The sequence below is a fragment of the Heterodontus francisci genome, chromosome 27, assembly GCF_036365525.1.
Source record: "Heterodontus francisci isolate sHetFra1 chromosome 27, sHetFra1.hap1, whole genome shotgun sequence".
Lineage (NCBI taxonomy): Eukaryota > Metazoa > Chordata > Chondrichthyes > Heterodontiformes > Heterodontidae > Heterodontus > Heterodontus francisci.
Window position 1 is genome coordinate 18371792 of NC_090397.1, and position 13895 is coordinate 18385686.

General features: G+C 44.6%; 1 protein-coding gene across 8 annotated transcripts in view; it reads right to left on the bottom strand.

Annotated features, from left to right (window-relative positions):
* Positions 1-3017: 3017 nt before the first annotated feature.
* The window catches only part of plekha5 (pleckstrin homology domain containing, family A member 5), a 400949-nt gene continuing 390071 nt past the window's right edge, over positions 3018-13895 (bottom strand). For all 8 annotated transcript variants that reach the window (XM_068058936.1, XM_068058935.1, XM_068058937.1 and 5 more), the window contains 2 exons: positions 8463-8559; positions 3018-4054 (listed from right to left, as the gene is read on the bottom strand). In XM_068058936.1, the coding sequence (XP_067915037.1) occupies positions 8474-8559 (86 nt within the window). In that variant the 3' untranslated portion in view covers positions 3018-4054; positions 8463-8473. The remainder of the gene's footprint in view (positions 4055-8462; positions 8560-13895) is intronic.

Here is a 13895-nt window from a genome sequence, read left to right on the forward strand (position 1 = left end):
TTTGGACACCTGGGGAATGGAAAAGGGTATAGGCATTCAAAGGCACAGTCAGTGAGGGATTTTGAGGTTGTTTTTGAAAGTAGGGAGGTAGTATGGCAAAGGAAACTGGGTAGAGAATTGCAATGGGCAGGAGTGCAGTGACTAAACAAACTGATGGCGATGCAGAGGGAGTGAAGGGTGGAAAGTCAATAGCAAATTCTTGTGAAAATGATCTTGGCAATCAGGAAGCAGAGGCCAATAATGATGAGTGGAAAAAGTGTTGACAGACAGCCATAGCTCAGTTGGTAAGTTTATCACCTCTGAGTCAGAAGGCTGTGGGATCAAGTCCCACTCGAGAGATTTGAGCACAAAAAGCTAGGCTGATACTCCACTGCAGCACAGAGAATGCTGTCTTTCGAATGAGATGTTAAACCCAGAGGCCACGTCTGCTCTCTTACGTGGATGTAAAAGATCCCACGACACCATTGTGAAGAGGAGCAGGGGAATTCAACTTGGTGTCCTGGCCAATATTTATCTCAATCAATATCATGTTATGGGTAGGTTGGTGATGATGTGGCTTGTTTCCATTGTTCATTGCCCAACTGACCACAGCCAGTGTTTTTGTTACTAGGGTTTTAACCCCTTGTGTTTTGTCAAATATACAGACAGCGACAGGTTTTCCTGAAGGTTTAAAACAGATTAACTATTTATTGAACAATATTCATTCTCAAAATGGTTGGAACTGCACCCACGCAGGCATTCACTCACCCGCACACAAGAATAGATAGATAGATAGGAAAAGGGTAATTGGTCTGAAGTGAGATAGGTCTTCAGGGTGCACAGTAAATCTATAGAATCTTGAGGACATTTCTTTTTCAAGTTGCAGGCCTGGGTGTTTGTAGTTTTCTGGTGGTTAAGACTTCAGAATGGAGGTGATGGTCACTTCAAGTTCTCTGCTGCACCAAGCTGAAGTGTAGAATTCACAGCTGGGCCCATTCCTTGTTTTTTTTGCTGGGCTTTTCACAATTCTTGGCTAAACTGCTTTTCTGTAATGTCTTTATGATCTCTACCTTAAAAGGTAGCTCTCTGGAGAGAGAGGGATAAAGAACCTCTCACATTAGCCTCTAAAGGAGATGGCCCTCCCTGTTGTGACCAACGATGGACCAGGATGTGGCGACTTCACACCTTTGTTTCAGAAGAACTCATTCAATTCAGCAATATCTCTTGATGGTTTCAGGGTGGGAGTAATTGACACCTCCTAGCCTGCAATGTACCCTTTTTGTCCTTAAAGGACAGTGAGACAGTTTGAATATACAGGCCAAGTCAGCTGACTTTAGGCAGCCATTTTGCAGCACATTGTTCACTTATTAAAAGGAAGTCTCAATTTTTTATAACTTCAGTTTTTTCATCGCTGCACTTCTCGTGAATGTGCCAATCTCAAAAAAAAATTAACTAATAACTATCACATTGCTGTTTGTGGGAACTTCCTGTGTGGCCTCCTCCTGAAGTCCCCAGCATCACAGATGCCAGACTTCAACCAATTCGATTCACTCCACATGATATCAAGAAACGACTGAAGGCACTGGATACTGCAAAAGCTATGGGCCCTGACAATAGTACTGAAGACCTGTGCTCCAAATCTTGCCGCGCCCCTAGCCAAGCTGTTCCAGTACAGCTACAACACTGGCATCTACCCTGCAATGTGGAAAATTGCCCAGGTATGTCCTGTACTCAAAAAGCAGGACAAATCCAACCTGGCCAATTATCGCCCCATCAGCCTACTCTCCATCATCAGTAAAGTGATGGAACGTGTCATCAACAGTGCCATCAAGCAGCACTTGCTTAGCAATAACCTGCTCAGTGACACTCAGTTTGGGTTCCGCCAGGGCCACTCAGCTCCTGACCTCATTACAGCCTTGGTTCAAGAGGTGAGGTGAGAGTGACTGCCCTTGACATCAAGGCAGCATTTGACCGAGTATGGCATCAAGGAGCCCTAGCAAAACTGAGGTCAATGGGAATCAGGGGGAAAACCCTCCTCTGGCTGGAGTCATACCTAGCGCAAAGGAAGATGGTTGTTGGAGGTCAATCATCTGAGCTCCAGGACATCACTGCAGGAGTTCCTCAGGGTAGTGTCCTAGGCCCAACCATCTTCAGCTGCTTCATCAATGACCTTCCTTCAATCATAACGTCAGAAGTGGGAATGTTCGTGGATGATTGCACAATGTTCAGCACTCGAAGTGGAATTACTAATTTGTGCCAAATTAATGAAGTATTTTGAGCTATGAATCCATGCCCAAGAGGTAATGAGTTGAGGTTGCTCAAATATTTCCCAGGGAGGAAGAATATTCTTAGCTCATTAGTTTGAGATAAGAGTCAGTCTCAGTGAAAGGTTGGCATGTTCATTTGTTGTGCAGCCTAATCCCCATTCTCACTAATTTTGTACTTGAAAAAGGATTGTTGAGTGAGATTGCTTGCTTACCAAGTACTCCAATCACAATCTAAACCAGGGAAAATGCCAATTAAATAGTTTAATACAACAAAGGACTCAGGCCCCTGGTTTAATCCTTCTGTTGCTCCTGTACTACAGTGTGGCCAAAGTTACGGGCTGTTAGAAAAGAACAGACATTTACTGTCGATCCCTAGGGTCAATGTAAGTATCTGCAAAGACTGTCCTTGGTGGGCATAGCATTAATGTCTTTGTCAATGACACATTTATTATAATGAAATGGAAACCAATATATCCTATCTACTACAGTAGTTGTATACACCAACTTCATAAACTCAGTAAAAAATAGTCTCCTAAGTAACTTACTTAGATACATGCAGAAAATCAGTCTCCAATGTTTCCTGAGTGCATAAATACCGGATCCTTAGGGTTGAAATTTAAAATTAAGATTAAAGGAATACTCTTCAAAAATGTGCCCTGTTCCAATGAGAATAATAGATAAAGAAAAATGTAAGATGTGCAACAAATAAATTAGAAATCAACAATACTTAGGATTTAAGATTTAATGAAAAAACTTCCAATATTCGTGAAGAGTCAAAAATCAAGTTTGATAGAACATTACAATGCAAGTAAATATTTCCTTAGGTAATTTTTCTTATTGGTATGTATCAGCAATAAATGCATATTAAAATACCACCAAATTTAACATTACCATTTATTATAACATGATATAAAACAGAATGTGATATGAACATTGCATATTAACACTTGTAAGTAGCATTTTTAATTAAAGCCTCTGCTCATTGTACGCTATGTACACAATGAACATAATTACACTTTTTACATACAATGGGGTACTGAATATTAAGCCCTCTACATATTGCTTTGCATTTGAGCTACACTGGAGTTGGAGCAAATTACTCCACAAAGCTTGTATGAAAAGTTCACTAAAGGCAGAGAACATAGGGCAACTATGATAAGTGTGACATTTTTACATTTGCTGAGAGCAGTTTGGCAATAACTGCAGACATTACAACACCAAGTATAATTAGTTATAGCAGATGGTATTACTAAGTAACAGCATTAACCTGCACCAGTACAATGGCACTGCAATCATTGAAAGTAGTAAGGAAACAAACGTGAAACCACTTCTTATTGTATACATCAAATATTAGTGAACTATTTCATATAGGATATGGCGACACTTACTGGTAAACTGAAAGTCAGGCATTAAATCAAATATACTACACAATTCAAAATGCAAACTAAATTCTGACATTAACCGAATTAAGACCCTAATCACCATATGTGCTAATGTACCGTAGTCTCCACATATGAACAATTTAAAAAGAGTAAGTTTTTAAAAAAAAATGCCTTGGAGTAATCCGTGCTCCTGAAGTAAATATATCGGCATTATATCCAACAAGAAGGTATTTCCTATAAGGAGTGTTTAATAGTGAGTCAAGTGTCGCTGCCAGCACTTGCTTGAATTCTTGTGCTCTGGTGCACTCCACTTCCACATACAGAAGCTGACTTTTGACCACAGTCCCACAGTACTTCCAAATGCAAAGTCCTTCAAGTCTCAGCCTTGTGTAGATGTGTATGATTTACCTGTGGCTACAAGCTGAGCTGCATTGTCAAAAAGAAATTTTTAAAACTTTTTCAGTGAAAAGTTTAGTTCAGCATACACCAAAAGATCACCATATATGCACACAATTATCATTTTTAGCTTAATTCAAAATGAGTGTTAGATTACAGGCACAATATGCCATAATTAAAATCCCAGCAATGTGTTGTCTGAGGTGAAGTCACTTTTATTTGACATTACTGAGTTTTTTTTAAAAATCCATTTGATTAATTTGCTCTTTTCAACACTGGAAGGGTCCCAAGCAGCTACCATCTATCTCAGCAAGCACTAAAATAACATTTTTAAACAGACCCTGATTTCTGAACTTGCTGAAATAAATGGATCCTGCTGCAAGATGCTATCAATTTAATTTGATTGTCATCATGGTCATGGTATATTGCTTCTTTAAATAACTTTACAGTGAAGAACAGTATATGGAGGACTGAATGCCAAATGAGTGAGAACACTGCCCCTCTATCCTGAACTTGACTCTAGCCGAGAATGACAGGAGGACAATTTCCCCTTTGTAACAGCTGTATTGGTCTTACATGAAAATATTTTGGCAACATGAACCCAGCTCTCAGGAGACACAAATCCACAACAAGAGATTTCCCACAAAGTAGCACAGTTAAACTTAAAGACAGACTATAAAGGTGGCTGCAGTAGCTAGTGGATACATTCTGTTGTCAACAGAGGATGCACTTTGGAAACGTGAGCTCAGGCACAATGTTCAGATATAGTAAGCAAAATTTTACTCTGCATACAGCTACTTGACTGGGAATGCTCAAGGCATGAAAAGTGTTTAATTCTCTAGCAGAGATCCTTTACTTTGAGAATTCCCCACAAGGAGATCAGAAAGAAAAACAACCCCAGTTCTATTTCATCCTTTGCCTCATTCATGTCTTGACAGAAAAAATTCTGCTTTTTAGGTGTCAAGGACAGGCGCCTCAACAACTCTTGAATACCAACACCGCTCTGGAGCTTTCTTCCCTTTCACTTTCCTCTGACCCCATCCCTCCTTCTAATCTCACCTTTTACTGTGTTTTCACCAGCCCTTTACCTACCTCTCTGACCCTAAACAATCACTCCTCAGCTTCATTCCCTTACACTCACACCTCAATGAATTTCGAGCTCAGCACAATGCCTTTGCGCCGACTTCATAAACCAGGAGTCTTCCCCCAGCACAGTGGACCCTTTTTCCTGTCTTTAGAATTCTCATTCTACCTGGACCCTTTCCTCTGGCCTCCTACTCTTTCCAGATCTTTTCATTAAGAACTGCTGGCATGATACCAGCTTCTCAATTTTTCTATTCCATGAAATGACCATCGCCAACAAGAGAGAATCTAACCATCTCCCGTTGACAGTCAACGGCATTAGTGTCACTGAATCCCTCACCATCGAGAAGAAACCTAACTGGACCAACCACATCACTACTGTGGCTACAAAAGTAGATCAGAGGCTAGGAATTCTGCAGTGAGTAACTCACCTCCAGAGGCCCCAAAGCCTTTCCACCACCTACAAACCACAAGTCAAAAGTACAATTGAATACTTTCCACTTGCCTGGATGGGTGCAGTTCCAACAACACTCGAAGTTTGGCACCAACCAGGTCAAAGCAACCTGCTTGATTAGCACCCCATCCACCACCTTCAACATTCACTCCCTCCACCACTGATGCACAGTAGCAGCAGTGTGCCACCGACAAGATGCATTGCAGCAACTCACCAAGGCTCCTTTAGCATCTCCTTCCAAACCTGCAATCTCTACCACCTAGAAAGATAAGGGCAGCAGGTGCATGGGAACATCACCAACAGCAATTCAAGAAAGCAGCTCACCACCACCTTCTCAAGAGCAATAAATTCTGGCCTTGCCAGTAGCACCCATGTCCCATGAAGAAATAAAACTCACTCTAAACTATTGCCCTATGAACTTACAGCACTTACAGCCCAACACCAGCATTGTCATTAAACCTGCTGACAGAGATGGTGTGGTTGTTTGGTGAACCGACCTCGACTTTGTGGAGGCTGAACACTATCTCTCTGACACCTCCTCCTACTTCCCCACTCCACCACCAAACATCAAGCCATTGTTTTCCAGATCGTCACTGACCTCTTCTGGCAATTCTCCCCCACCCAACCAGCTCTAAACTCAGTACCTCACTTCTACCTCATCCCCAAGATCATTTCAGCCTGTTCTTTCCACATAGGACTTATTTCTCCCCTGGTCCAGCCTTTTCCAATTTACATCTGCTAATTTTCTGACACCATTTGCCACTTTAAAAGTTTCCTGGCCCTAATCATTTTTTCACCATGGACATCCAGTCCCTCTACACTTCCATCCCCCACCAGGACTGCCTGAGACCCTCCGCTTCTTCCTTGAATGGAGGTCCACCCACCACCACCCTCCTCCTCCATCTGGCTTTACATGTTCTCACAACGACTAGCTTTTCCTTTGACGCCACTCACTTCCTGTAAATAAAAAATGTCACTTTGTGAACCCATATGAGTCCTGGCTATGCCTGCTTTTTTGTGGGATATGTGGAGCATTCTTTGTTCCAGTCCTGCTCAGGTCCCCTCCCTCACCTCTTTTTCTGGTACATTGATGCAGTTTCCTCATTTTGCCTCTAACTGAAAAATTTCAGCAACTTTGCTTCCAATTTCCACCCTTCCGTTGCCTTCAGATGGTCCATCTCCGACTCTTCCCTGCCCTTCCTCAACTTGTCTATCTCCATTTCTGGGGAAAGGCTGTCTCGAACATCTACTAGTCCATGAATGCCCACAGTTACCTTGATTACACTTCTTCTCACCCTGCTTCCTGTGGACTCTATTCCATTCTCTCAGTTTCTCTGGTACATCTGCTCTGATAATGCCAGCTTCTACACAAGTGCTTCCAATAGGTCTTCCTTTTTCATCAACTGAGGGTTCTGCTCCAGCATGGTTGATAGGGTCCTCAACTGTGTCCATCCTATTTCCTGCACTTCTGCTCTCACCCCTTCCCCCTCCCTCCCAGAGCCACAATAGGTTTTCCCTTGTCCTCACCTTCTACCTCACCAATCTCCACATTCAACAGATCATCCTCTGCCATTTCCACCACCAAACACATCTTTCCCCCTCCCCTCTCAGCAATCTGAAGGAACTGTTCCCTCAACTACTCCCCTGCCCACGCAAGCATAGGCGATACATTACCTGTCCTTTAACGCCCAGGGCCCCAAACACTCTTTCCAGGTGAAACAGCAATTTACTTGTACTTATTTCATTTTAGTATACTGTATTTGCTCCTCATAATGTGGTCTCCTCTGCAGTGGGGAGATCAAACGTAGATTGGGTGATTGCTTCGCTGAACATCTCCGTTTAGTTCGCAAGCATGATCCTGAGCTTCTGGTTGATTGCCATTTTAATTCTCTGGCCTGGTTCCACTCTGACCTCTGCCTCATACACTATTCTAATGAAGCTTAACCTAAGCTTGAGGAACTGCACCTCATCTTTTGATTAGGCACTTTGCAGCCTTCAGGACCCAAAAATAAGTTCAACAATTTCAAATCGTAACCACTGTTCACATTTTTCTGTACAGCAGATACTAATAATGATTCTGCTGTTGCCACTTACAGCTCCTATGGACCCATCCTTTGTTAATTGTACCATTTACTTGTCCCTTTCGCCTTGCACTAACAACCCTTTTATCATTTAAATCACTCCTCCCTTCTGCTATTGCAGAAATTCCCTTTTGTTACAAAATCAAAATCTGAGTGAGCCGTCCCTTTTGTTCTTTCCTCCCCTCCCCCCATTTTCCTGGTTCCATGCTTGCTTAAAACCTATTACATCTGTAACATTTTCCAGTTCTTATGAAAGGTCCCAGACATGAAACTTTAACTTTGTTTCTCCACAAATGGTACCTGACCTGAACATTTCTAGCAGTTTATACTGCACTGCTCCAGGGTGTCCAGTTCTCAGAGATCAGACACACATCATGGAGAACTTTATAAAAAATAAATTAAAAAATTTGTTTAACCAACTTTAAAAGCTGGTGGTTCCGGGTTTGAGAGCCAAGTCTTCTACGCCACTGACAAAAGGCATTTTTGTTGAGGCCAATAGACAAGTAAATTGTTATGAAGTAGAAAAGGAAGATTCTATCCTGCACTGTAATTTAAGTGCCTGATGGACAAATAATTTAATGGCATTGATGCTGGTGAGCTTGTCAGTTTTCTGGACATGTATCAGCTACCTCTTGGCAGGAGGGGCAAAAGGACAAAACACAAACTGCTCATTGAGAATTTGCACTGAAAATTTAGCAAGACAAGACTAAGGCAGCACATTGTTGGTTAAAACAAGATGAGAACGTATTGCTCACACATTGTTTATGGGATGAAAATAAGTAGCAAGTTGACAAAAATTGTCGAAATAAATTAAGCTTACATTTTTCTACATCACACACACATAAAGTGAGATCCTTCTGTGAGCTGTGGGTGCGATGGAGATGTTGGGGACTGACGTGGAGAAGACAGACGTTTTTCTGCAAACAACGGTGAATGTGGGAAAAAAAATAAGCACACAATTTAAAAAAAAACCTGACAGCCACTTAAGATCACAAGCAAAAGCACAAGAAACATGTTTCTTGGCTAATGTTACATTTTTAAGACAATGCAACCTAAATGTCAAATAAACAATATTCATTTATACATTTTTAAAATTAAAGTTACATTTAGTCACAAGGTTGAAGATGCAAACTTGACAATCACAGAAATACATATTTTAATATATAAGGCTATGACTGAATTAGTTAAGATCGCCAGGTTGCATTTGTCTGCAATTTTACTGTACTTGGACAAAGAAACAGAAACAATCCCCCTGTGCAAAGTACATACAGCTAAAATGGCGAAAGCCACTGAATAAACAATCAATTCATAGAAAGGTGGACAAACATGGAAAGCTAGAAGAGATTGACTTTCTAAAATGTGGTACCAACATAAATGTGTTCCAGTACTATTATTTAGTACTAAATAGATTTTCATTATTTGCATGCTGTCACACTTGTTTTTGAATTACAAGGATTTGGACATGTCAGTTACGTTGCAGAGGCTATTTCTTTTTCTCCATGGGACGATGTGGAAGAAGAAATTACATTAGGACAAGGCACAAATTGAAAATAGTCAATATAGCATCAGATGAGATACTGCCACCTACACATCAACTTACTGAGGATACAAATGTGAGAGAGATTATTAGCAGAGAGAAAGGAAAGGTATCTTATGCAATGAGAGAAAACCTAATGCTTTAAAAAAAAAAGTTAATACTTTTTTGGATTAACTTTCTGCACGCCCAGGTCCGAAATATATTTAGCAGCCAATGACAAATGCTTCCATAGTAAGTGGATCACAGATCAAATGCAAAATAACACTCCTAATCTGACCAAAGTTAGAAAAGCACCAGTCAAAAGCCATCACCTCTCACTGATTTTGTTGCACAAATGTGAGCTTTTCCATACATCTCACTATTAAAAACTGAAGTCAATTCAGTACCCAAAAATGAGTTCACAATCTGTCACATCCTTTCTGATGATTTCGTATTCCTATCGCATCTCCAATGTTGGCAGCTGTGCCTACAGACCAAACGACATTTCCAGTTGTCATATCATCATTCTTGTGGACTGTCATTGGCAGTTTAGCACCAATTAATGCTGAATCATGGAAACTTTAGAAATATTTTAGAAATTATTGAAACAGGTTATTTGGCACAAATGTTATAACATGGGATACAGCACAGACTGTTCCTTCCAGCTCATGCGGTAACAAGTTCTAGACATAAGCTAAGAGAAGGGTGAGCATCCAATTGGTGGAAGATCTAAAAATGAGTTTTGAAAACTACTGAAGGGACATTACTTTTTATGGACCTATAAGGTGCACAAAATCACACTTAAGGTGCAGCAATGCCTGCCATGGGTCCAAGAATGGGAGTTTGAGAACATTCCCTTCCGCCACAGTTTTATGCGTATGAATTTTAAAAGATGTAAAATTGGGTTGCTGGGGAAGGTGTCCTAATTTCTGAAATGTATTTCATATATATGAAAATGTATTTCCATCAGCATAACCTCTCTGTAAAAAGCGTGAATTTGTAAAATTCCCACCATGGACCGAGCATGGGGACTTGCAATGGGTACATTTTCAAAAAGACCAATTGTCTGAACAAAAAGCATTTTTAAAGCTCTAATGGCTCCTTAACAGTTGAAATGAACATGCAACAGGAAATCTCACTACTTCTATTGGATCAATGCCTGAATCCTAAATTATTCCGAAAGTCTGATGGCAAATTCAGCGAAAATGGAAAGCAGTTGTGCTTTTCTGTTTAAGCTTTCCAAATCTTTAAATCATTGACAGTGATAGAAAAATTCACAAACTATTCACAAAGTCTGAAGACTGTTCCAAATGGTCATACATCAGGAACAGCAATTGGATTCTTCTTCCAGACCAGTCAGATTAAAAAAAAATCGCAGCTGTCAGTTTCACAGCTGACAGGTGCTCAGAGCAGAGACAGCGTTTCCGAACCGTGGACGACTTCGGGGCTTTCCAGCGGGTTCAGATTTTTTTTTAAAGCCCATGGAACACTCCAAACTTGTATGAGGTTCAGAAGTGCTGTCGCTGCTCTAAGCAACTGTCAGCTGTAAAACTGACAGCTGCGATTTTTTTCAGAAAAGACTGACCAACCACAAGGCTGCTCAGCTGAGACTTCTGGCTCCCTGCACCTGGGAGATAGAGGGATTGGGAGGGACGTGGACGAGGTGGGAGAGAGAGAGAGAGGGGGGACGAGGTGGGAGAGAGAGGGGGGAGGGGAGGGGAAGAGAGAGAGGGGAGGGGAAGAGAAGAGAGAGCGGGGAAAGGGGGGGTAAAGAGAGAGCGGGGAAAGGAGGGGAAGAGAGAGCGGGGAAAGGAGGGGAAGAGAGAGCGGGGAAAGGAGGGGAAGAGAGAGCGGGGAAAGGAGGGGAAGAGAGAGCGGGGAAAAGAGGGGAAGAGAGAACGGGGAAAGGAGGGGAAGAGAGAACGGGGAAAGGAGGGGAAGAGAGAACGGGGAAAGGAGGGGAAGAGAGAACGGGGAAAGGAGGGGAAGAGAGAACGGGGAAAGGAGGGGAAGAGAGAACGGGGAAAGGAGGGGAAGAGAGAACGGGGAAAGGAGGGGAAGAGAGAACGGGGAAAGGAGGGGAGGGGGGAGACAGAGGGAGAGAAGGGGGGGAGAGAGGGGCGAGAGTGAGGTGTGAGGGGCGAGAGAGGGGTGGAGAGGGGGGCAAGAGAGTGTGGTGGTGGGGGGGGTGTCGAGGGAGATACAGCACGGGAGGGGGACACAGTACTGGAAGTGCCACATCACGGGGTGGGGGGGGGGGGGGTGGGGAGCTGAGAATACAGCACAGGGGGCCACCACACAAAGGGGCGGGGGGGCAACCACACAGAAGGGGGGGGGCAACCACACAGAAGGGGGGGGGCAACCACACAGAAGGGGGGAGGCAACCACACAGAAGGGGGGGGCAACCACACAGAAGGGGGGGGCAACCACACAGAAGGGGGGGGCAACCACACAGAAGGGGGGGGCAACCACACAGAAGGGGGGGGCAACCACACAGAAGGGGGGGGCAACCACACAGAAGGGGGGGCAACCACACAGAAGGGAGGGCAACCACACAGAAGGGGGGGGGCAACCACACAGAGGGGGGGGGCAACCACACAGAAGGGGGGGGCAACCACACAGAAGGGGGGGGCAACCACACAGAGGGGGGGGGGCAACCACACAGAGGGGGGGGGGCAACCACACAGAGGGGGGGGGGCAACCACACAGAGGGGGGGGGCAACCACACAGAGGGGGGGGGCAACCACACAGAGGGGGGGGGCAACCACACAGAGGGGGGGGGCAACCACACAGAGGGGGGGGGCAACCACACAGAGGGGGGGGGCAACCACACAGAGGGGGGGGGCAACCACACAGAGGGGGGGGGCAACCATACAGAGGGGGGGGGCAACCACACAGAGAGGGGGGGGCAACCACACAGAGGGGGGGGGGCAACCACACAGAGGGGGGGGGGCAACCACACAGAGGGGGGGGGGCAACCACACAGAGGGGGGGGGGCAACCACACAGAGGGGGGGGGGCAACCACACAGAGGGGGGGGGGGCAACCACACAGAGGGGGGGGGGGCAACCACACAGAGGGGGGGGGGGCAACCACACAGAGGGGGGGGGGCAACCACACAGAGGGGGGGGGGCAACCACACAGAGGGGGGGGGGCAACCACACAGAGGGGGGGGGCAACCACACAGAGGGGGGGGGGCAACCACACAGAGGGGGGGGGGCAACCACACAGAGGGGGGGGCAACCACACAGGGGGGGGGGCAACCACACAGGGGGGGGGGCAACCACACAGGGGGGGGGGCAACCACACAGGGGGGGGGGCAACCACACAGGGGGGGGCAACCACACAGGGGGGGGGCAACCACACAGGGGGGGGGGCAACCACACAGGGGGGGGGGCAACCACACAGGGGGGGGGCAACCACACAGGGGGGGGGCAACCACACAGGGGGGGGGGCAACCACACGGGGGGGGGGGGGCAACCACACAGAGGGGGGGGTGCAACCACACAGAGGGGGGTGCAACCACACAGAGGGGGGTGCAACCACACAGAGGGGGGTGCAACCACACAGAGGGGGGTGCAACCACACAGAGGGGGGTGCAACCACACAGAGGGGGGTGGGGAGAACCACAGAGCGGGCGGGAACCACAGAAAGGTGGGAGGAGAGAGACACGCAAAGCGAGACGCAGACAGAGAGAGAAGATGGAGAGGGAGCGATCACGATCACGCTTGACAATTGGAATACTCCACATTGCTACAACTAGTGTGCGGGTAAACACTGACTACTTGTGCAAGCAAAAAAATGGCAGGCAAGTCAGTAAACCGGTGTCCAACATAGTGACGAATAGTAAGTCCAACATAGTAAGTCAATAAATTAGTCTTCTCATTTAAAAATTCTTCACAAAAATGCACATTTTTTGTTGTTTTGATTGATATTCAGAAAATGTTTTAATGCCTTTACCTTTCTGAACTTGCCTCACCTGCCCCCTATCTAAGACAAAAATTGTGATGTGGCCCATATGTAAAAAGGTTAGACACTCCTGCTTCAAGCCTTTTACCTTGTTTTAAAATAACCTAGCAGCTGGGTTTTAAACAATGTTTAAAGGCTTGTGTTATGTAAACTAATTTTATAATAGAAAAGTCACTTAGGGAATGTCTCAATTTCCACGCTCTGGCATGCAATACTTTCACCTGGTACGCAAGCTCAGTGACAAATTGAAAGTTGCTGGACTTTTACTTCTATATATATATTTTTTTTTTTCACAATTCCGCTGCTATCCATTTGGAATCACATTGTTCCAGAACTTACATTGAGGGGAAAACAGGCAAGAAAATCCAAATCAGCACAGTAAGTTCCTCACGAATACAAGAGTACGGTGTACTGGGGCTGAGGGATATTGGTAAAAACAAGATGCTGCTGACGCATATACAATAGCTAGTAAATACAATGTAACAGATAGCTTTAATATACCTTTATCTACAATGAACTGTATGATTCCTGAAAATCGATGTTGCATTTGCAGTTTTAAAAACTGTCAGGGAACACACAGTAAAAATTTATGGTGTTTCAATGACCATGTTATAAACAGTCATTAATTTTTTTTTTGCTGCGAATTGGATTAAAGGACAAGTTTTACAAGTATGTCAAAGATCTGTAACTGCAATGTGCATCATTTACTATCCAGTTTGAGGGCAGATAACCCGAGTGGCCAATCTCATTTGAAAGTTGCTTGTATCAT